At 45.4% G+C, this 24,530-nt stretch overlaps 1 protein-coding gene across 6 annotated transcripts in view; it reads left to right on the forward strand.

Annotated features, from left to right (window-relative positions):
- Positions 1 to 24,530, forward strand: part of NBEA (neurobeachin) — a 915,436-nt gene that overhangs the window by 141,431 nt on the left and 749,475 nt on the right. For all 6 annotated transcript variants that reach the window (XM_073583206.1, XM_073583210.1, XM_073583208.1 and 3 more), the window contains exon 2: positions 17,945 to 18,176. In XM_073583206.1, coding sequence (XP_073439307.1) covers positions 17,945 to 18,176 — 232 coding nt within the window. The remainder of the gene's footprint in view (positions 1 to 17,944; positions 18,177 to 24,530) is intronic.

Here is a 24,530-nt window from a genome sequence, read left to right on the forward strand (position 1 = left end):
CATAGTTTTAGCATGTGCCACCACCGCTCTCTGCACATGTGGTAATGTAACGGAAAAAAAGGGGGCATGAGTCCTCCATACTGGCATCCCTGTATACTATTGCACACTGAGCAACCCCCCTGTTTCCCTATATGTGGTTTCTGTTCTATTAAAAGTGAATCTCTCACCAGGTTTTTCCTACCTCAACTGAGAGTAACGCAATGTAGGGACAGAGACCCTGATTCCAGAGTTGTATCACTTAGTATACTGCATGCAGCAGTTGTGACAAAATAAGGGTTTTTAGAGGTAGCAGAGCTCAGAAAGCTGCCCTCGCCCACACCAGACTGTGTACACTGTGTATTGACAGTGAGCTGCTAATCAGTGCTGGGGGCGGAGTTGTACCAGGGCTCAGGAGCCCCAGTCTGGACAGTGATGATCACCTGCTGATAAAATCCTCATTGTATTGAAACAATAGAACACATCCAAATAAGGGACATGTCAATGAAATCAGTGTCTCAGTCCCTACATCATGCTGCCCTCAGATTACATAGCAAAAGGCTGCTGACAGATTCTCTAAGGTCTATACATCAGCTTAAGGGCAATATTTCCATGATGGTATTATCACCCCCACGTATTCCAGTGGTTTGGGGTCTCGGGGGGGGCGGCGAGGTTTTATTCTCATCTTTATCGTTAATGTACATACATAGTCCATGTTCTTCAATCCTCCTTTGTATCTGACGTCCGGCTATTGTCAAGTGGCATTTTGTACATCATTCATTACCACTAATCTCTAACGGCGGGCTTGTAAGATCTCGCCGGGCCAATCCTAATGTGACACGCACGACTTTCCCAAGATACTGAGAATTAATTAGGAATAAAAGATTCTTACTTTTTAATTTAAATGTATATTTTCTGCTGTCATCTTATAGACGATCAACTGAGAATAACCTTGTGCTGTCCACCCCACTGATGTATAATTAAGGCCGCCCTGTCGCCCCCACTCATGACGGGTACCCTTGTGTGGACCTTCTTCTTACTCTTGTGTTAATGAAGTGTCAGTGTCACCATAGTGCTACTTACATTACCTCCAGTCACCGCGGCCGGCATTTAATTATCAGCTGCCAGGCCCTACATGTGGATATGTGGCGCCCTTGTCGGACATGTTTTACTTAACACTCCAAGGGACAAAGTTGAAATATGACTTTAATGCACCGATGCAAAACATTTTTTAAATTTTATCTTTTGACTTGTCTCCTTCAATTTGGTCATACGTTTTTATTTTTTGTGTCAGTGTCGGGCATAAAAATAAATTGACCCAGTCACAGCTAGTGTGTGAGAATGAAGACTTCATAGAAAGGAGTCTGAGAGCAGCATAATATAGGAGCTGAGACCCTGATTCTAGTGCTGTCACTGACTGGGCTGTATTTTGCTGTTTCGATTCATTCAGTGTTTTATCAGCAGGAGATTATCGCTACAGGACTAGGTGTCTCCGGCCTCACAGTCGAAACTTACCGATTGACAGATTTCTGTTTACACCGCATATTGGCAGAAAGCTGCCAATCGGTGGTGGGGGCGGGTTATACAGAGCTGAGCATTCAGAGCTCTGCTAGATCTGCAGCAGAGTAAATTAAGTGATACATTGCTGGAATCAGGGTCTCTGTCCCTACAAAATCCTGCTGTCAGATTACATAGCAAAAGCCTGATGACCGTTCCCTTTATGTGAAGAGTTAGGCGTTTTGTCAGTCAAATATTATTATTACAGAAGACACTTGGTGGTCGCGGGTTCTGTGTTTATTGGTTTTGCAGTGGGGACAGGAACTTAAAGGGAAGCTATCATGTAAAATAATGCTGTTAACCCTGCAGATATTGGGTTTAGTGTTTAGGTTAATTGCATTCTGACCCCGTGCAGCTCCAGCACTGAGAGTCCCACTGCCTGGAGGAAATGAACTATATTCCCCCAGCAGCCTCTGGCGTGCAGTCACAGGGGCTGTACCGGCACGGTTTCCGTCACATATTAGGGGGATGGGTCCGATGGGTGTCACAGGTCCGAGTCTGGCGTCTCCCATCATCTTGTGATGCCGCCCTCCTGCTTGCTCATCGCTCCCCGGCATCGCCCTCCTGCGCAGGCGTGCTTATTCTGCCCTGTTGAGAGCAGAGTACTGCAGTGCGCAGGTATCGGGAAAGGTCAAAGAGGCCCAGCGCCTGCGCACTGCAGTACTTGACTCTCAACAGGACAGAGAAGTACGCCAGCCATGAAGCAAGCAGGAGGGCGGCGATCATAAGAAAATAGGAGGCGCCGGAACCGGACCTGCGACACCCATCGGACCGGACCGCCCCCCCCCGGGTGAGTATAATAAAACTTGTTTTTCTTATCTTGCAGGTCAGATCAAGGGCAGATATACAGCATTACAGAATACTGTAGATAAGCCATGAAAGGTGGTGGCTGCATCTTATAGCGGCAAAACAGGTGACAGGGTCGCTTTAAATTGTAACTATTCTTTCATTTTTCGTCGTTTCATAAATCGGTAGTACCAATGAAAATAATCTAGTTTGTCATATATCTTATCAGATAAATCTGCTTCTTTCTTCTCCTGAACTGATCTGTATTCCTTAATTCATGGATAAAATTTGTATTCGGTGAAAAGATTTCCCTATTGCTGAGAGAGGCGATGGCATTTGGTACTTTTAAAATTTTATGGAGAGGAGCTAGAGGCAGACAAGTTCTCCTGAAATAACAATTTCAGTTCTCCATAGATCTTTATGAGCACCAACTGTCATCTCCTATCTCTGTAATCGGAAAGTCTGTCTTCACTGAATACAGATTTTACCCCTAAATTGAGAATTAATGATCAGTCCTAGAGTTAAGTTTCATATTACAAAGTTTATTATTTTCATGTGTACTATTGATTTATGAAAATATGAAGCAATGGTAACTTCAACCATTTGTCAGTGCATGTACTGTGAGCAGATGTGATGAGCCTTTGCATACAACTTTCAGATTCAGGAAAAGCTACTGGTTGTTGATGGGAATAACGTTAAAACTTAGTTGAAGTGACGGGTACAAAGCTCCCAACAACTACAGGGGTTAGCCTTAGGATACAGGGTTTTTTTTCTCTTCTTTTTTTCTTCTTTTTTTTTTGGGGGTGGGGGAATTCAAATCCCCTTTTCTGGCGCTACTCTCCAGTCTTTCCGTGTGTAGAGAAGTTTTAACAGTCTATTTTGTGTCTTTCGGAGCCGCGTGCTTGACTATTGAAGAGGACTGCAGGGAACCGAGCAGAGCCGTGCGGGTTATGGAAGACAATCGCCAACAACAACACAAGGAGGTTTTGGCAAACTGAGCGTAAAGGCAAATGCCCATAGTCAGTTCCTATTTTGTAGTGGGACATTTATAGAGGCGGTCTCGCAAAAGTGCCTCGTCACATTGAGAAAATCCTCACACTACTGGGGGCTAAACCTGGAGTAAACGTGCACAGGGGCTAAACTCCACATCCCAGTCTCTTCTGACGTGTATAATACCCTCTTATCTGCTTCTTATTGGGATACCTTTTTCTCACATAGCAGTAGGGTAGTTGATATCTTCTGCATTATTGGGGGTCCAACCACTGAGACCCCCATTCATAGCTAGCTAAAATAAAGGGCTGTGACCGGTTTGATTGGAGCAGCAGTGCACATGCTCGGCCATTGCGCCATTCATTTTCTAGGGGTCTCTTAGAGAAAGCCAAGCAGTCCTCTCCACTTTCCCGCTTTTGAGATGACTTGAAATGATGTCCCGTCCATTGGTCACCTGACCAGTGATGGTGTGCAGGTCTGGTGGCTGGGACGTCATCACTTCCTGTGTAAGGACAGCCCATTCATCAATTTCCTGAATACTGCAGCCAGTTACTGGCCTCGATGGCTAGTTGACTGATGGACGGGATGTTTAACACTACTTTACACCGATCGCTTCATTGTGCCACATTTTAGAGTCCTGGAAAAATCCTTTGAAATGAATATAATGTACTGACATGTTAGGTCCCAAGCGATAAAGTACTTTGCGAAAGTCATCAACATAAACTGTGCACTACTTCACTTATCCTTAGGGGGCAGTGCAGTACTTGCTGTCAGGTACCTCCGTAAATCACGACTAGAGTTTGTGAGAATCAATTCCCAGGACCGTTTGCGTCGGCCACATCAGGGCTTCATAGTCGCTAGATGAAATCCTTGAGAATCCCCTCCTCCACTCCAAAATCTTTGGCTCTTCTTTTGATTAGCCGGTCTGGCATGATGCCATTGTTGCAGCATGACGCATCTGTGATGTAATGCCAGGCCGTCCAATCAAAAGAAGAGCTGTGGATGCCGTGCGGTAGGAGGCGGTTTCTCAGGGCTCCCGTCCAATGACCACAGATTCCTAACATGGCCGATGGATCTGTTCCTGCAAATCGATTTGCATCGACTCGAATTACAACTGGGCGCCTGGGTTCCTGGAGCTGAACGGCTTGTGATCAATTATTTGTTGGGAGCGGGAAGACACTTTTGATAAAACGGTATATTGGCCAATGCGGGAAACCACTTGAAGTACATTTTTTTTTTTTTTAATTTTCCATGAAGCATATGTAGCATTCACGTTGTGATGTGGAGGTAAATGTTACCGCAGATACATCTCTTTTTGTAAACTAAAGACTCCAGCCTTCGAGAATTGTCATCGGTGAGAGGAATGATGGCGTTTTTCTCAGTATTCTCAGTGATATGTTTTCGCTGAAATTGAAGCGCAGCATCTGATGGAAGACAATGTTCCTTTCTCCTGGTCGGTCATCGCCTCAGCTGGGTGTGTTTATCTTTCTTTCCCACGTTCCGGTGTGCAGTAACACATCCGGATGTTCTCCAGTCTGTTCTCGGCACGATCATACGTGTTGGGTTTCCTGTGAACCTGACCAGTTCTGCTGTGACCTTGAACAGAGTGGATTGAACATCTCCATGTAGTGAATTTTTCCAGTTGTTACGGAATTTCAAGACTCTGCGTCGATCGGTGCCCTGGATGTCAGGATCATGCTGGAATAAAGCAGAGTACACCTCGATTCCTTGTACTGTGCTAGCTGGCATTTTTATGGGTCGCTCGTAACACCTTGTAGCTCTTACTCAAGAGTTAGGCTATGTTCACACACTGCATTTTTACTGCAAATTTTTAGCTGTGTTTACAGTACCAGCAAAAGCAACGGGATTTCAGAAATCTCATGCGCACACATTGAGCAATGAATAAGTGCAAAAAAAGAAAGGTATCAGGATTTGCTGCATTGTCACTGAAAACAGAAGTTACTGAAGGATGTGAAACCCATTTTATTTTTGTGATTTTTCCCAAGTTTAAACCATAATGTCCTGGTCTCCTCACCTGAGATGGCGGTTAGGATTAGTACAGGTAAGTTAAATTAGTGATATGTGATAACGAAAACACTGGCTGACCAAGGTGTGAAACTGAACAATACCTGACCAACTCATGGGCCGACCAAAGTGTGAAAGTAAACAGTGTCCTACTAACTCAATGCTCTGCTAAAGTCTTAGGTAAACTATTCCCCACTAATTCAACTCACCCACCCCCCCCCCGCTGGCACTTTTGTAATTGTGTATTTTTTCATGAACTCGTGTAAACTTTTTTTTGTTCAGAATAATCAACAGTTTTTCAGACATTAAATTCTTTTTCCACTAAATAATTTGATCATATTTCTGTTTTTTTGAAAATACTTTTATGGTTTCACTTACGTCTTGCATTGGTGACCTTACACCTTGCAGTGTTCATACTTCTGTGGTGGAAGCAAAGTTGAACTTGGGAATCATGAGAAACACAGCAAACCCTATTTTTAAGCACCATCTTTACTGTCAAGAGAGCAGGTTTTGCCTATAGAAACCCCCCTAACAAAAACGCAACTTATAGATTTAAAGGGAATCTGTCAGCAGGTTTTGACTGCCTCATCTGAGAGCAGCATGATGTAGGCAGAGACCCTGAATCCAACCATGTATAGTTTACTGGCAGCAGCCGTTCTGATACAATCTGAGTTCTTAGATTTAGCAATGCATCAGAGCTGAGAAAGCTAACCCCGCCCACACCAGGCTCTGTATGTATATTGTCTATAGACAGTGAGCTGCTTATCACAGGAGGGGGCTCAGTCAGACTAGCATGCACACTCTACTGTAGTTCTAGCAACTAAAATCACCAGCTGATAAAACCTTCAGTGTAAGTAAACAATACACAGCCAAACATGTGACACATTGTTGAAATCTGTGCTTGTTTTAACCCCTATTTCATGCTCTCATCAGATTACATAGCAAAAACCTGATGACAGATCCCCTTTAATAAGTATGTAGCTACTTAAAAAAATGGAAAAAAAAAATCTCCCTCTATTACAAAATCAGTTACCACAATGATAACAATATTTACTGTGTGATAAAAAAATTCTATTAATAAAACTAATATACCATCTGTTCCTGTTAACCCATGTGCCTAGCTCCTGGTCTCCTCACCATTTATTCACAGACAGATCATAATATGTCTTTGCATCGGCTGGGCTTTCCATTGTTTTCTTAATGAACAGCCTAAAGCAATATGACCTGTAACTCTTTAGCGAGGACCTGGTGCCGCTTCTAATGTGCCTGTGTTAATAAATATTCTATTTCACACCAAATGACAGCCCCGCTGCATCTTTTCTAATACCCAGAGTGGTGCTTTCCCCCCATTATTTCCTTCTCAATATTTACAAATAAATTGACAAATGGGTGTTGCCATTCTCCTTCTCAAAAGGGCGTGTCTCTACGGCATTGGACATTGTCAGATTATGCAGGGACACCCCCAACTAGTACCACCCAGCTGTCAGTACATTCATAAATGTCTGAGGAGTAACAGGGGAATGGGACAACACCGAGCTATATAAGAAAAGATGCCCCAGAGTCATTATTTCATGGGGGATACAAGCATTTACTGTCAGAACAACGGATGGGTCCACATTAAGCGCTATTATGTGTTGTGTTATCCATGGTTTAATAAAGGGGTTGTCCAGATTTGTTCTTAAAGTCTACATTCACTCTATGCGACTGTAAATGTCTGAATCCTCTCATTGTGCACTCCACACGCTGTCAGGATTCTCCTGTTCGGGCAGAGAGCAGCAGTCATGTAACGCAGGTGTGTTATTTGCTTACGTACAGCCACATTCTTACTAGACATGCACGTCTAGTCTGCACTTGGCCGCATGTATACAAATAGTCTACTGCTCTCACCGCCAGAACCGAAGAATCCTGACTGTGGTGCGCACAATGTGAGGGTTCAGGAGTTATTCGGCATTATTGGTCACTTTGTAGGAACCTTGTATGGTTTGTTCTGCAGTCATGTGTCAGTCTATATTGTGCTAGAGCTGACGCATGAATGTTGAAAAATAACAGCCAGGAATTGCAAAGACAAATAGCCATGAAATAAGACCATGTTTTTATTACTTTCTGGTTTGGTTGACTTTTGCTTTCTGTGTCAGCGGTGACATCTCTTCCCGATCACCTCAGTTGTATGTGAAATCTTTAAGGTTGTGCCTTTTTTCCCTTGTTTTGTTCTGTATTTTCTCCAACGTTACACATCAGTGAGACTTATGATTTGACATCCAAGTCCTTGATTCTCTGAAGACTCCTTAGGGAAATTTCACCTCGTATTACCGAGAAAGAGGTGAATTAGAGCAAGAGACTGCACTTTATTTACCCAGAGACTAGGAGCTGCATGGTCCGACGTGCAAGACTGCCGCTCCGACTGCCCCTGGGCGTTACGCATGAAGTGTCCTAGAATATAAAGGATGAAATGATAGATGGGCGCCTCTAAATGTCCTTCTGGCATCACAGTGGCTCGGTGGTAACACTGCGGCCTTGGAGCACTGGGGTCTTGGGTTCAAGTCCCACCTAGTTACTCCTTCTACAAGGAGCAAAATCAATAAAATTCTTTATGAATATATGTGGGGCTGTTTCTAGGAATAATCAAGACAACCTTAATCCCGGGCAACTCTTTAGAGTGTTTAAATACCAAGCTTTAAAGGAGTTGTCCCGCCTAAAGGTACTGTCACACTAAGCGATGCACCAGCGATCCCGGCCACGATATGACCCGGTCAGGATCGCTGGTGCATCGCTAAGTGGTCGCTAGTGAGCTGCCACACAGGCAGATCTCACCAGCGACGCAGCAGCGGCCGTTAATTACCTGTCAGACGCGGCGATGAAGACGTCCTCTCGCCCACTTCCACTCAACGGCGCCAGCAGGAAGCAGCCGACGAGAAACGGCCCAGGACATTCTCGCGCGATCAGCGATAACCAGCGGGGGAGCCGGTCGGAGGTAAGTATCACACGTAGCGATATCGCTGCTGCGTCAGAAAATCGGTGACGCTTTAGCGATATCGCTTAGTGTGACTGGGCCTTTAGGCTACAAGTCTGCAGTCCCTCTATGTCAGTGCAGACTTGTGAATCCTCACAGCACGTGCACTGCATGCAGTGAGGATTTGCCATAGATAAGAGCAGGCGAGCATGTGAACACAAGTATGCAATTTACATACACCGTGTGCAGAATTATTAGGCTAGTTGTGTTTGAGTGGATTCTTTTTATTATTGAATAATAAAATCAACCCAAAAGACTCATAGATATCAAAGCGTAATATTTTTGGAAGTTGGAGTGGGTTTTTTTTAGATTTGACTATCTTAGGAGGATATCTGTTTGTGCAGGTAACTATTACAGTGCAGAATTATTAGGCAACTTATTAAAAACCAAATATATACCCATCTCACTTGTTTATTTTCACACGGTAAACCAATGGAGCAACACAAAATTTAGAAATAAACATTTCTGACATTCAAAACCATAACAAAAAAAATCTGTGACCAATATAGCCACCTTTCGTTACGATGACGCTCAAAAGCCTTCCATCCACAGATTGTCAGTTGCTTGATCTGCTTACGGTCAACATTACATGCCGCAGCCACCACAGCCTCCCAGACACTGTTCGGAGAGGTGTATTGTTTTCACTCCCTGTAGATCTCACATTTTATTTCTCTATGGGGTTCAGATCAGGTGAACAAGGGGGCCATGTCATTATTTTTTTCTTTTTTTAGACCTTTACTGGCCAGCCACGCTGTGGAGTATTTGGATGCATGTGATGGAGCATTGGCCTGCATGAAAATAATGTTTTTCTTGAACGATACCGACTTCTTCCTGTACCACTGCTTGAAGAAGGTGTCTTCCAGAAACTGGGAGTTGAGCTTCACTCCATCCTCAACCCAAAAAGGTCCCACAAGTTCATCTTTGATTCCAGCCCATACCAGAACCCCACCTCCACCTTGCTGGCGTCTGAGTTGGAGAGAAGCTCTCTGCCCTTTACTGATCCAGCCTCGGGCCCATCCATCTGGTCAATCAAGAGTCGCTCTCATTTCATCAGTCCATAAAACCTTAGAAAAATCAGTCTTAAGATATTTCTTGGCCCAGTCTTGACGTTTTATCTTATGTGTCTTGTTGAAAGGTGGTCGTTTTTCAGCCTTCCTTACCTTGGCCATGTCCATGAGTATGGCACATCTTGTGCTTTTTGATACTCCAGTAACGTTGCAGCTGTGAAATATGGCAAAACTGGTGGCAAATGGCATCTTGGCAGCTTCACGCTTGATTTTCCTCAATTCATGGGAAGTTATTTTGCGCCTTTTTTTATCAACACGCTTCTTGCGACCCTGTTGGATGTTTGCCATGAAAGGCTTGATTGTTCGGTGATCACGCTTCAAAAGTTTGGCAATTTCAAGACTGCTGCATCCCTCTGCAAGACATCTCACAATGTTTGACTTTTCAGAGTCCGTCAAATCTTTCTTCTGACCCATTTTGCCAAAGGAAAGGAAGTTGCCTAATAATTAAGCACACCTTATTTAGGGTGTTGGCGTCATTAGACCACACCCCTTCTCATTACAGAGATGCAAATCACCTGATTTACATAATTGGCAGTTGGCTTTCAAGCCTATACAGCTTGGAGTAGGACAACATGTAAAAAAAAGGATGATGTGATCAAAATACTCATTTGGCTAATAATTCTGCACCCGGTGTATATCCGGCCACATTCCAACTAGACATGACCAGTCTCTCTCAACACAGTTGTATTGAGTGAGACTGTGCACGTCTAGTTGGCACGTGATCGTATATATATGCAAATCGTATACTTCGTTATTGCCTTTAAAGATAGTTCTACAAGTTATCAATTCAGCGAACTTAATTTTTCTCAAATTGCTTCTGCATTTTAGCCTTGTTTTTAACAAATTACACATGGTCATAGCTTAGCCGTGGTCTTTCATCAGATTTTAAGACATTCCAAGGGCTAGATGTTTTTATTGTTAGGTCCTGATATTTAAAACCATACAAGTCATAGAGGGCATGCTTAGAGTTTCTCAGTATTTTATATATGTGGTAGCGATGTGATTCTGGGCATGAATCCGTAAGAACAGTGTCCTCCTATTTAGTCACACGGGATCATAAAATAAACCAGAGTTTAGTGTATGCAGCAAAAAAATGTCCTCCGCTGACCTGAGGCCAGTGTGGGAAATGGCTCTTTTCCACTGGCACATTTTTCACCAACATTGGTCTGTGTTATGGGCTTGCGGGGTCGTGGTTCACACGGGCTGAAAAATATGCTTCTGTGAACTTATTCCTATACTTCCACTTTTCTAGAACCCCAAAATCCATTCTTTGTAGTCTGACATTTCTTTGCTGCTTCTGCCGATTGAACAAAGTAATTTCCTTCTTAGAAAACGTAATTTGGTTCCAGAGTTCATATAGTCATATAACATGTCTTTTTTTTTTGTCTGTAGGATAGTTCATTGATATGATAATGGTAACAGTCCAACTTCCCCACTGATCAGCATGTAGCAGCTGCTGCCAGGTGCTGCAGAGCAGTTCCTATTCTTTTATAGGATTTGTTATGTAGCGCTTGGCAGTGAATACTGCACAATGAATAATTCTGTGCCCTGCAGCTACCTTCTATGTGTTAATCTCCAGTTGCCTTCTAAGCAAATAACAGCTGATAATTGGGGATGCCAGACCCCCACTGATCGCACATTGAAGACTTAGGGCCCCGTCACACATAGCGACTCACCAGCGATCCCGACAACGATATCAACGTGTCAGGATCGCTGGTGAGTCGCTATGTGATCGCTGGTGAGCTGTCAAACAGACAGCTTCACCAGCGATCAGGACTAGCGACGCCGAGTGCGCGGCATCGCTGTGTACTCTAGTTACCAGTGCGCTGATGATGGGAGCTGGTAACTAAGGTACACATCGTGTTTCTAAGGGACGTGCGTCACTTGGAAACCCGATGTGTACCTTAGTTACCAGCTCCCTGCATCACCGCGCTGGTAACTAAGGTACCCAGAGGGTTTCTAAGCACAGCACCATGCTTAGAAACCCTGCGTTTACCTTAGTTACCAGCTGATCGCTGGTCTCCCGCCTGTCACACGCAGCGATGCGTGCTGGCCAGTGGGAGACCAGCGAACAAAAAAATGTCCAGGGCTTTCCAACAGCGATCAGCGATACCGGCAGGGGGGCCGGTCGCTGATAGGTGTCACACACAGCGATCTCGCTGGTGAGATCGCTGTTACGTCACAAAACTTGTGACTCAGCAGTGATCTCGCTAGCGAGATCGCTATGGGTGACGGGGCCCTTATCCTATGGATTGGACATCAGTAGCATGTGACCAAACAACCTCCTTTTACGCTAGGGTCACAGAACTGTATTTCCTCTCATCAGAGAAAATCGGTTGGCGTGAGGTCGGACTTTCTTCATCCTTTCCAGTCTGTCAGTCCGTGAAAATGTTTTTGACCACCCCATTGACTTGCGTAGCCGAGTGTGATCTGATTTACAGATGCAAATTGTGCATACTGCAATTTTTTTTTCTCACACACTGTCTGTGTAAAAATTGGACTTGTGCACTGCATCTACAGAATAACATTGTTGGTCTGAATGCGATCTTATGTTTTGTTGGCTCGCGCTCGGACCGAAAATCCGGTCGTCTGCACGAGCCCTTAAAGGGAGTATGTCACCCTTTTTCTGCCCTATCAGCTGCTGGCATTGACATCAGGGGCTTATCTACAGCATTCTGTAATGCTGTAGATAAGCCCCCAATGTAACCTGAAAGATAAGAAAAACAAGTTAGATTTTACTCACCGGAGGGGGCGGTCCGGTCCGATGGGTGTTGCGGTCCGGCTCCTCCCATCTTCATACGATGCCGTCCTCTTCTTCCCTTCCTGTAGTAGCTCCGGCGCAGGCGCACTGCTCTACCCTGTTGAGGGCAGAGCAGAGTCCTGCAGTGCGCAGGCGCCAGACCTCTCTGACCTCTGCCGACGCCTGCACACTGCAGGACTCTGCTATGCCCTCAACAGGGCAGTGCAGTGCGCCTGCACCAGAGCTACTACAGGGAGGGAAGAAGACGGCATCGTATGAAGATGGGAGGAGCCGGACCGGACCGCGACTCCAATCGGACCGGACAGCCCCCTCTGGTGAGTATAATCTAACGTGTTTTTCTTATCTTTCTGGTTACATCGGGGGCTTATCTACAGCATTACAGAATGCTGTAGATAAGCCCCTGATGTCAATGCCGGCAGCTGATAGGTCAAAAAAGGGTGACAGATTCCCTTTATAATTTATGGTAATTTTAAGCCTCTTTCCAGTCCTCCCACCACTTTATAGGGTTTCTTCTCCCCTATATTGCTGCTTGCACATGGCCACTTCCCAGGTGTATATAATTTTTGTATTATAACCTTAATACCTGGACTGCGCTTGGTTCAATTAAACCGGACGTAAATCGCGGTAGGATCTTCTGACCATAGAGTATGACAGACTTACTGCACCGACCTCACATGGTTCAGTTCCACCGAACCTGGATCACAATATTGTTAATCAGTCCTCATCCGTGACCTTTGTGTAGCAGGCGGAGTATTTATAATGCTAGTAGGAACTCTACGACTAGAATTCTAGCCTAATCCGTCATTCTGATCAGGAGAAAGAAAACCAGGACAACCGCCGATACCTGCCGCTCTGACCCCTAGTGGGTAAAATCTTATGAAATGGAGCCGCCAATGTTCCAATATTGCACTGAGCATCGCATTACTGCCACATCCCTTATTTTAGTACTTTAAAAAAGCGACAACCAAGCCAAGATCACTAGCACTTGAAAGTGCAAGTTATTGGAAATATGATTGATTCTGACAAACAACAGAGTGGAAAGCAATTAGGTGTCTTGGAGTGGCTCGGGTGACCCCATTCTCTTTCTGCACCGCCCCAGCATTTGATCTTGTCAGTTTGTCCCCTGTAATTCCAAGGCTAATTGTGTTTGTTCCTGTGACATTTCACCAATCATTACAGAACGGAGGAAAAAAATCCTGTTTATATCTCCGGCTGTGCGAGAAATGTGCCAAAATCTGCCATCCCCCGTCCTCTTGTGTAAATACATAGCTCCCTACCTCACTTAGAAGACTTTTAATGCACACTTTGTAATTAAACCGTATCCGCCTCGGGCACTTGCAGATGCATTCTTTCCTAGCAGAGTTAATGGGCTGTTTATCACAATAGGATTTTAAACGACCCCATGAATTATAGAAATAAATCTCTACCATGAACTCCGCACTGTCTGTCATTGTCATTTATTTTTAATGGGACCGTCAACTTGGCTGTTACTGTCGTGCGCCTTGGTTTAAACTTAGCACCGTGTGTGCCGCTGCCACTCTAGGGAGCGCATATTGACATGTAAACTCACAATCTTGCCCTCCGCGGAGTGCCTCCAAGTCTCTGCGATAATTACTATGATAATGGTAAATGTAGGCTGCGCACTTCCTTCCTGAAGCATATGTTGTGCTACGGTCTGCCGATCGGATGTGATCTGTGTAATAAGAAGCAGCAAGATATTTGGGTAAACACCTGTGTGCCTGATCCTCGAAACACGCCGGAGAGGATTATGGAGAATTATGGGACTTGGTGATGATGAGAGGAAGCTGACAGAATGAATTTAGAATTTTCCACTTGTGCTGTATTTCTCAAGCCGGTCCATGTTTTTATTTGTTAGTTTATTTGTTCAATAATAATAAGTTGGGTCACCGCGTGGTCTGCCAAGTTGGGTCACCGCGTGGTCTGCCAAGTTGGGTCACCGCGTGGTCTGCCAAGTTGGGTCACCGCGTGGTCTGCCAAGTTGGGTCACCGCGTGGTCTGCCAAGTTGGGTCACCGCGTGGTCTGCCAAGTTGGGTCACCGCGTGGTCTGCCAAGTTGGGTCACCGCGTGGTCTGCCAAGTTGGGTCACCGCGTGGTCTGCCAAGTTGGGTCACCGCGTGGTCTGCCAAGTTGGGTCACCGCGTGGTCTGCCAAGTTGGGTCACCGCGTGGTCTGCCAAGTTGGGTCACCGCGTGGTCTGCCAAGTTGGGTCACCGCATGGTCTGCCAAGTTGAGTCACCGCAGGCAATCCCCGCATGCACATGTGCTGCAGCTGTCTAACAGCCGCGAATCGTGCAGCTGTGGGGATTCGAACGTATTATTCAAACACGCCCACAATACTTGGATAACACTCGAGCATGCTTGGATAACACGTTATCTGAGCACCTTCGTTCATCACAAGTTCTTACATGGTCCACCAAGTTGGGTCCCTGCGTTGTCAATCATACCTCATTTCATCCACCACATTTAGCCTTTTGTAAACATGATTTTCTTTGGCGACTTGTCTCTATATTGCACCTCGTCACTGGCTGTACAGCACTGTTGGTTTGGCATTGTTACGGTATGACTTATTAGCAATGGATGGTACTGTTAGTCGGCTAATTGTTGGTTTTGCACTGTTACGGTTTGACACAGCACTATATTGTATTGTTAGCTAATTATTGTGTATTTTGCCATAATTTGTTAATATTATTTTTTTTTTGCACCCATCCTGGACAAAACTGTAGGAGAATTTGCCCCAGTGACCTCCACAGACCTTGATGTAACCCTGACCTAGTTGCTAGGTTCCTGTAAAAATTGTATAGTTCCATGCAGATGACAATGTTCCTTAAGAAAAATAAAGGGGTTTTCCTACTAACCAACTGAATTTTAATCAACATTTTAATCAGTAGATCTTGGAATAATAATAATTTCTACAATTGGGTGTGTTTAATTTAAATGTCCCTGTGCTGAGATAATCTTATAACTGTGCCCCTGCTGTGTACTGTGTAATGTCTGTGTCTCACTGTACAGGAACACCTGATTATACCACATCTCCTGGGCAGGGGAGGAAGTACCAGAGTATACAGACAGGACAGCATGGGATCACAGATGATTCTTTGAGGTAAAACATTGCTGAAAAATAGGCAGTGAAATGTTTTGCAAAGAATCCTCTGTGATCCCGTGCTGTGCTGTCTGTATACTCTGGTACTTCCTCCTCTGCCCAGGAGCTGTGGTATGATAAGACCGTGTTCCTGTACGGTCAGACACAGACATTACACAGTGCACAGCAGGGGCACATTTATAAGATTATCTCAGCACAGGGACATTTAATTTAAACATCCAGTTGTGGAAATTATTATTATTCCAAGATCTATTGATTAAAATGTACTTTGCTCGTGTGAAAACCCCTTTAATTTGCCAATTAAATTTATTTGAGTTTGTTATTTGGGATGTTGTCTTTATTTAGCAAAGTAGTAATTGTGATATTTGGCAAATTTTAGATTTTTACGCTTTTTTTTTTTTTCTTGAAATCTTTGCTTTTAGACACTTAACATATAGGTCTAAAACTGAATAAGCCAAATTGCACCAAGCTTTGGCACATTTTCAACAAGCTCCAAGCGTTCCTCCGACCTTGGCAAACCTCGTAAATGTCTAGAGTAGACTGGAAAAATGTTTTTCTATCTAGTGGCTTACACTGTGCACAGATATATATCTTTACTGTATTAGAGTAGGTTGGAGACGTTACAATACATAAATAAGTTTAGATGGTCGGAGTCTTCACTTACATCACCGTGAAAGGACTCTCAGCGTTTATAGCTGATGGCCGGTTTTGCTCTCTGACCACAATGCACAAAAAGATCACGGATCTCCTGAACGTCAGCAGCCTCATGTATGCCTATGAGGGGCTGACTTCGGGTTGGGAGACTTGTAGCTTCTCCGTACCTTGCGGTCCGAGTACCAACTGTGAATCTGGCCTTCTAGTATTGTAGCATCGCCTCTCATCAGGTGTATGCCAACCCTCTGCCTTATATCTTTAGGGATTATCCTGACCGTCTCTTGCATAGAGATCTCTATAGGTGGAATCCATAACCGGAGCCTCCTGATGAAACCATTGCATGAAAAGTTTGTTTTAGAATCTATCAAAAAAAATTGTGATTGTCCTGAATATAATAAGATATTGAATCCTTTTACGGTAATGTTGTTCTTTGCTGGATGGATACTAAGCTATGTGGTCGGACCTCCGGTGGGATCTGTGCTGCTGCCCCACTACATACCCCATCACTGGTGGTCATTGTAATTGGCACCCATCCAACCTACCTGCATGCCATGGCATCATTTGTACTTGATAATTTAGAGCTAAGGTTTCTCATTTGTGATTGCTCTCTTTTTTTTTTTTTTTTTTTTTCTTTCCTCATACTCTTGCGGTTATGGTTCACCACTGTGGAGATCCCCTAGGTCACACGGTCTTTTCTTCCTTGTCCATCATGCAGAGCATTACAAGGTTAATTGGCTGGTTCAGTGTATTCTCCCACTGCAATTATCATATACATTTGAATACTTGTAAAGCTTTTTGGAGAATTAATTGTGTACACAAATGTGATTTCTTCTGTGAGCATCCAGGGATGACCTTGTGTCTTCTCCTCCACTGTGCGGCCTTATTGATTCAGCATGTTTAGACAGGGGGAGGCAACGAAAGCTGCGTCACCTGTGATCTGGGGCTCGCAATACTTTGGCAATGTGGAAGATTGGCACAGATAATTCTATTCATATAGTATGCAAAGTCTTGGTTTATGAAGCCAAGTAATGTGGCCTGACTTCAAGGTATATTCTCATTTCCAAGATCCTATCCCAATATGTAGTAGGTGTAGTAATAATAATAATAATATTGACAAAAGCTTCCAATTAGACCTGTAGTATAGTTCTTCTGATTCTCTGTCGCTTACCCCATGTGCAGGGCATTGCAGTACCTTAGGTATCCATGGTTACCCCCACTCATATAGCGATAGTTAGCTGTTAGTGGTTATAACTAGGGAGCGCTCCAGGTCATTGCAGTAGCTTAGGTATCCATGGTTATGACTACTCGTATAGTGACAAGTTAGTTGTCACCATATAGATATCTAAGCTACTGCAATGCCCTGCGCAAGCGGTAAGCGACATTGTGAATCAGAAGAACTATACTACATTTCTAATTGGAGATATTTGCTATTATTATTATTAGTACACCTACTACATATTGGGATAGGATCTCAGAGTTGGGAATACTCCTTTTATAAGGATCCAGAATTTCCAATTTTTGAGCTGGCGATCCTTTGGTTTTCAGCAAGACAAGTCGCCCCCAGTGGAGTTTGGCAGCGACGCTCTTTTAAGAGAACAAAGGAGCGCTTGGCAGAGTGAGCGCCTGCAATGCATGAGAGAGATGGCTGATGTAGCTGCGGACTGAACGATGACCAAACTATATTGTCCGACCCTTATACATAGTGTATGGGGCCCTGTTATTTACGGTTTTAATGCAAAATAAAATGTTTCTGTCGTCTATTGTCCTCTATGCGCTTATTAGTAAATAACTTTAAAAGTTCCTTCTCCATGAAGCTGATTATTATTTGTTAGTTTCTGTGCGGAGACCTGTTAACTAATGTATGTAAGTAGATGACATTGTGTCGCTGTAATTAGGATTTGGGCCCAGAACTTGTCTTCGGAGTCCTCCTGTAGATGTATTGTGGCAATGAATGCTGCAGGACATTAATATTTACAATCCTCCTTTCCATTTCCAGCTGGTCGGCGGAGAATTCGATCTGGAGATGAATTTTATCATTCAGGATGCAGAAAGCATTACCTGCATGTCGGAGCTGCTGGAGCACTGCGATGTAACGTGCCAGGCGGAAATCTGGAGCATGTTCACAGCGATTCTACGGAAGAGCGTCCGTAACCTGCAGACCAGCACCGAGGTTGGCCTCATTGAGCAAGTTCTCTTGAAGATGAGCTCCGTAGATGACATGATTGCAGGTAACACACTCTACTTCCTCCGTTCCCAAAATGGTTCAGATTCTAGAAATTCCTCCATGTCCCTAGATTAATGCCAGATGCTTTCTGATATATTGCCAGCCCAGATCTTGGTTGATTTCTATTGAAGCCTCCAGCATGAGAACCTTGAAGTCTTCGGTAGGAGTCCACGTGGAGCACTTGTAACCCAAAACCTCCAAAGTTTTGCAATTGCATAGTTTGCAAATATTTTTAAGAAGCTCAAAAATAACTTTTGAATGACAGAAAATGCAGTTCAACACCGATATCCATGAGATAGGAACTAGCTTTTCCTTCTACTTGACTTTCAAAAGAACTCGTTGGTAGTGAGAAAGAAACATATGGTCTGTCATGTGTCCTCCTCCCAGACCCCCAGAAGCGAGAATGCTCACATTTTTTTTTAAAAAAATGGGAAGCAGGTTTGTGGCTCTGACACACAAATAATGTATTAGTTCTCACTTCCAAGAAGCGAGTTACAAACTCCTGTCATGGTGATCGAGTCCCAAATCGTCTACACGTAACGTTTCTGGAGACTGTGTCGGAGGTGTCGGGAGGAGGATTGCAATGGTTTGCACATCTTTTGGTCCTGCAGACTTGACTTCTTTTCATTCTCTCCTGCCTGAAGCTGGCCAGATACATTAGACTTAAGTCGGCCAAACCCGCCAATATCGCCACGTTCGGCCGACGGTCTAATGTGTATGGGGCGCCGGCCAAATGATGGTTGGGAGACATGTCGATCGATTTATGTCCAATTTTGCACTTCCAATCACATTGTTCTCCTGGAGATGAGTCATCGGCCAGTGTGTCAGTCGGCAGCTCGGTTGAACGAGCGCTCTTGTGTGTGTATGTATGGGAGAGTTGGCTGATCATCTGATTTTCATCCTTGTGACATTCGGTTTTATGAATCTGCAATAAATAGAATTTACAAGAAGAAGTATAGTTTGTGATGTTAATAATTTCAGTGCTTCCGCAAAAGTCAGATACGATACGGATAAACCATATAGCATCCGTTTTGTTTTTCATTTTTCTTACGCGGTCAGCATCTCACATCATAGATTCTTTACCGCTTGAGGACTGAAAGTCTGTCCAGTCATCCCATCACATTACTGTGCATTTCTCTGATATTATTAAGATTGTTTTTAGGTTGATCTCTCCCAGCCCTCTTATCCCTCACACCTTTACCTCTTTTTCCTCTTTTGCTTTCCTCTTCTTAGCTTCTTTTTTCTTTCCTTCTTTTTTTCTTTGACAAGCTGAACCTGAGGGCCCTTTCTTCTCCCACATCTAATGTAATATAGAAACCTGGGTCCCATCCGGGACAGAGCACCATTCTTGGCTCTGTGGACATCTCTCATTACCAACCCTGTGTCTGTTTGGCTAATTGTGCCATCTCCAAATTTTATTTTATATAAGTTAAAAAAAAGACTCCGGTCAATCAAGTTGAACCTTTCTCTACGAGTTCTACCTTCTCTGCCGATACAGTATTTACAACCCACAATGCCATTTGTTGACAGAAAAGCATCTGGACCTTTAACTTCTGAATATCATTTTTGAATATCCTTTTTAAAATGTGGAGCCCATAACTGGATCCCATATTCTAGATGTGGCATCACCAGTGATTTATAAAGGGGTAACAATACATTGGGATCGCAGGATTTTCTCTTTTTATGCATCCTAAAATATTTTGCTTTTGCGGCTGCTGCTTGACATTGAGTGCTGCTGCTCAGCTTACTTGTACCCAGAATCCCTGTCCTTCTCCTGGTCTGTAGTCCCAAGTATACTCCTATTTAGCTTACAGGTGCATCTCACAAAATTAGAATATCATCAAAAAGTTAATTTATTTCAGTTCTTGAATATAAAAAGTGAAACTTATATATTATATAGAGTCATTACAGAGTGATCTATTTCAAGTGTTGATTTCTGTTCATATTGATGATTATGGCTTACAGCCAATGAAAACCCAAAAGTCATTATCTCAGTAAAGTAGAATAATTTATAACACCAGCTTGAAAAATGATTTTCAAATCCGTAATGTTGGCCTACTGAAATGTATGTTAAGTAAATGCACTCAATACTTGGTCGGGGTTCCTTTTGCATCAGTTACTGCATCAATGCGGCGTGGCATGGAGGCGATCAGCCTGTGGCACTGCTGAGGGATTATGGAAGCCCAGGTTGCTTTGATAGCAGCTTTGAGTTTGTCTGCATTGTTGGGTCTGGTGTCTCTCATCTTCCTCTTGACAATACCCCATAGATTCTCTATGGGGTTAAGGTCAGGCGAGTGTGCTGGCCAATCAAGCACAGTGATACTGTTTTTAAACCAGGTATTGGTACTTTTGGCAGTGTGGACAGGGGCCAAGTCCTGCTGGGGAATGAAATTTCCATCTTCAAAAAGCTTGTCGGCAGAGGGAAGCATGAAGTGCTCTAAAATTTCCTGGTACACGGCTGCGCTGACTTTGGTCTTGATAAAACACAGTGGACCTACACCAGCAGATGACATGGCTCCCCAAACCATCACTGATTGTGGAAACTTCACACTAGACCTTGGAAATCAAGCTGCTTGAGGTCTAGTGTGAGGTTCCCACAATCAGAGATGGTTTGGGGAACCATGTCATCTGCTGGTGTAGGTCCACTGTGTTTTATCAAGACCAAAGTCAGTGCAGCCGTCTACCTGGAAATTTTAGAGCACTTCATGCTTCCCTCTGCCGACAAGCTTTTTGGAGATGGAGATTTCATTATCCAACATTTTGGATTTTAAAATAATTTTTCAAGCCGGTGTTTTAAAGTATTCTAATTTACTGAGATAATGACTTTTGGGTTTTCAGTGGCTGTAAGCCTTAATCATCAACATAGACAGAAATAAACACTTGAAATAGATCACTCTGTAATGAATCTATAGAATGAGTTTCACTTTTTGTATTGAAGAACTGAAATAAATAATTCTAATTTTGTGGGAAGCACCTGTATATGCAGCATCAGGATTAATCCTTCTTAGGTGCATTACTCTACCTGTATCTACATTAAACCTCATTAGGCCATTCAGTCAGCTTATCCAGATCATTTTGCAATATTGTAATGTCAAGGTCATATGTTAATATTCTACATAGTTTGGTGTCGTCAGCAAAGACTGACACTTTACTCCCATCCACTAGGTCGTTAATAAAGAGGTTAAAAAGAATCGGTCCCTGTACAGCTCCCTGCGGGTCCCCACTGCTCCGTCCCAGTACAGCTCCCTGCGGTCCCCACTGCTCCGTCCCAGTACAGCTCCCTGCGGTCCCCACTGCTCCCAGTACAGCTCCCTGCGGTCCCCACTGCTCCCAGTACAGCTCCCTGCGGTCCCCACTGCTTCCAGTACAGCTCCCTGCGGTCCCCACTGCTCCCAGTACAGATCCCTGTGGTCCCCACTGCTCCCAGTACAGATCCCTGTGGTCCCCACTGCTCCCAGTACAGATCCCCACTGCTCCCAGTACAGATCCCTGCGGTCCCCACTGCTCCCAGTACAGATCCCTGCGGTCCCCACTGCTCCCAGTACAGATCCCTGCGGTCCCCACTGCTCCCAGTACAGATCCCTGCGGTCCCCACTGCTCCCAGTACAGATCCCTGCGGTCCCCACTGCTCTGTCCCAGTACAGATCCCTGCGGTCCCCACTGCTCTGTCCCAGTACAGATCCCTGCGGTCCCCACTGCTCTGTCCCAGTACAGATCCCTGCGGTCCCCACTGCTCTGTCCCAGTACAGATCCCTGCGGTCCCCACTGCTCTGTCCCAGTGCAGATCCCTGCGGTCCCCACTGCTGTGTCCCAGTGCAGATCCCTGCGGTCCCCACTGCTCTGTCCCAGTGCAGATCCCTGCGGTCCCCACTGCTCTGTCCCAGTGCAGATCCCTGCGGTCCCCACTGCTCTGTCCCAGTGTAGATCCCTGCGGTCCCCACTGCTCTGTCCCAGTGCAGATCCCTGCGGTCCCCACTGCTCTGTCCCAGTGCAGATCCCTGCGGTCCCCACTGCTCTGTCCCAGTGCAGATCCCTGCGGTCCCCACTGCTCTGTCCCAGTGCAGATCCCTGCGGTCCCCACTGCTCTGTCCCAGTGCAGATCCCTGCGGTCCCCACTGCTCTGTCCCAGTGCAGATCCCTGCGGTCCCCACTGCTCTGTCCCAGTGCAGATCCCTGCGGTCCCCACTGCTCTGTCCCAGTGCAGATCCCTGCGGTCCCCACTGCTCTGTCCCAGTGCAGATCCCTGCGGTCCCCACTGCTCTGTCCCAGTGCAGATCCCTGCGGTCCCCACTGCGCTGTCCCAGTGCAGATCCCTGCGGTCCCCACTGCTCTGTCCCAGTGCAGAGCCCTGCGGTCCCCACTGCTCTGTCCCAGTGCAGATCCCTGCGGTCCCCACTGCTCTGTCCCAGTGCAGAACCCTGCGGTCCCCACTGCTCTGTCCCAGTGCAGAACCCTGCGGTCCCCACTGCTCTGTCCCAGTGCAGAACCCTGCGGTCCCCACTGCTCTGTCCCAGTGCAGATCCCTGCGGTCCCCACTGCTCTGTCCCAGTGCAGAACCCTGCGGTCCCCACTGCTCTGTCCCAGTGCAGATCCCTGCGGTCCCCACTGCTCTGTCCCAGTGCAGATCCCTGCGGTCCCCACTGCTCTGTCCCAGTGCAGATCCCTGCGGTCCCCACTGCTCTGTCCCTGTGCAGATCCCTGCGGTCCCCACTGCTCTGTCCCAGTGCAGATCCCTGCGGTCCCCACTGCTCTGTCCCAGTGCAGATCCCTGCGGTCCCCACTGCTCTGTCCCAGTGCAGATCCCTGCGGTCCCCACTGCTCTGTCCCAGTGCAGATCCCTGCGGTCCCCACTGCTCTGTCCCAGTGCAGATCCCTGCGGTCCCCACTGCTCTGTCCCAGTGCAGATCCCTGCGGTCCCCACTGCTCTGTCCCAGTGCAGATCCCTGCGGTCCCCACTGCTCTGTCCCAGTGCAGATCCCTGCGGTCCCCACTGCTCTGTCCCAGTGCAGATCCCTGCGGTCCCCACTGCTCTGTCCCAGTGCAGATCCCTGCGGTCCCCACTGCTCTGTCCCAGTGCAGATCCCTGCGGTCCCCACTGCTCTGTCCCAGTGCAGAACCCTGCGGTCCCCACTGCTCTGTCCCAGTGCAGAACCCTGCGGTCCCCACTGCTCTGTCCCAGTGCAGAACCCTGCGGTCCCCACTGCTCTGTCCCAGTACAGAACCCTGCGGTCCCCACTGCTCTGTCCCAGTACAGATTCCTGCGGCCAACACTGCTGACTGTATCCCATTTAGAGAATGTACCATTTTGTGATGACTCTTTGCTTCCGGTCATTTAGCCAATTCCTTACCCATCTGCATATAGTTTCCCCCAGTCCCTGCTTCAGTATATTCTGTTATGTGGTACAGTATCAAATGCCTTTGCAGAGTCCAGATAAATCATATTAGACGCATTACCAACATCCAGATTGGCACTTATCTCCTCATAGAAACCCAACATGCTGAAGTTGGTTTCTTTTTTGGCAACCTTTTTTTTTTTTTTTTTTTTTTTATATACAGGTTTAGCATAAAAAAAAATAAACCACATTGCAGTGAGGAGCCCTGCCATGAATACACATAAATGAGGCTACAAGTTATAAAACTGGCACAAAAATGGGCACCGAAGGGCAGTATTGAAAGGGATAAATGACTTTGGCCCACTGATCTCACAATGCAGACACATAGATAGTGATGCCCCCACATTTAATTCAGGTCGCTCCAGCCTGGTCCAAATGGGTTTTGGCCATCAGAAATTGTATCAAAGTGGGCAGACGATCGACTTTAAAGATTTGAATAAGTAATTGATGTTTTTCAGGGGCCACGCATCAATTTCAGATCACTCCAGTCTGGCCCAAACAGGTCATGGGCATGAGAACTGGCATCAAAGTGTTCAAACAGACACTTTTCACAGAATTGAATAAGTAACTGGTGTTTTAAGAAGTTAAATGACTTTGGGCCACTGATCTCACACCACCTTTGCCTAGATCTTGATACCCCGCATCAAAGTAATGTCACTTCAGTCTGTCCCAAATGGATTCTGGGCATCAGGACTGGTCAGAACCAAAACCCATTTGGGCCAAGTTGGCGTAACATTACCATACTTTGATGCGGGGCATCAAGATCTATGCAATGCTGGTGTGAGATCAGTGGCCCAAAGTCATTTAACCCCCTAAAATTTTCTCATACACAGGCGCACTTCTCCTTGTGTTGCAGTATATTGGGTGGTCACCTTTGATCGCTGCCTTGCTCAATGATACCTTGCACAGGTGCTTCATACCATTTACACTGTTTAGCTTAGAAGTGGAAAAGATAAATGGACAAA

Source organism: Dendrobates tinctorius, unplaced genomic scaffold, assembly GCF_039654945.1.
Source record: "Dendrobates tinctorius isolate UK_male_01 unplaced genomic scaffold, ASM3965494v1 ptg000075l, whole genome shotgun sequence".
In the NCBI taxonomy this organism is placed as follows: domain Eukaryota; kingdom Metazoa; phylum Chordata; class Amphibia; order Anura; family Dendrobatidae; genus Dendrobates; species Dendrobates tinctorius.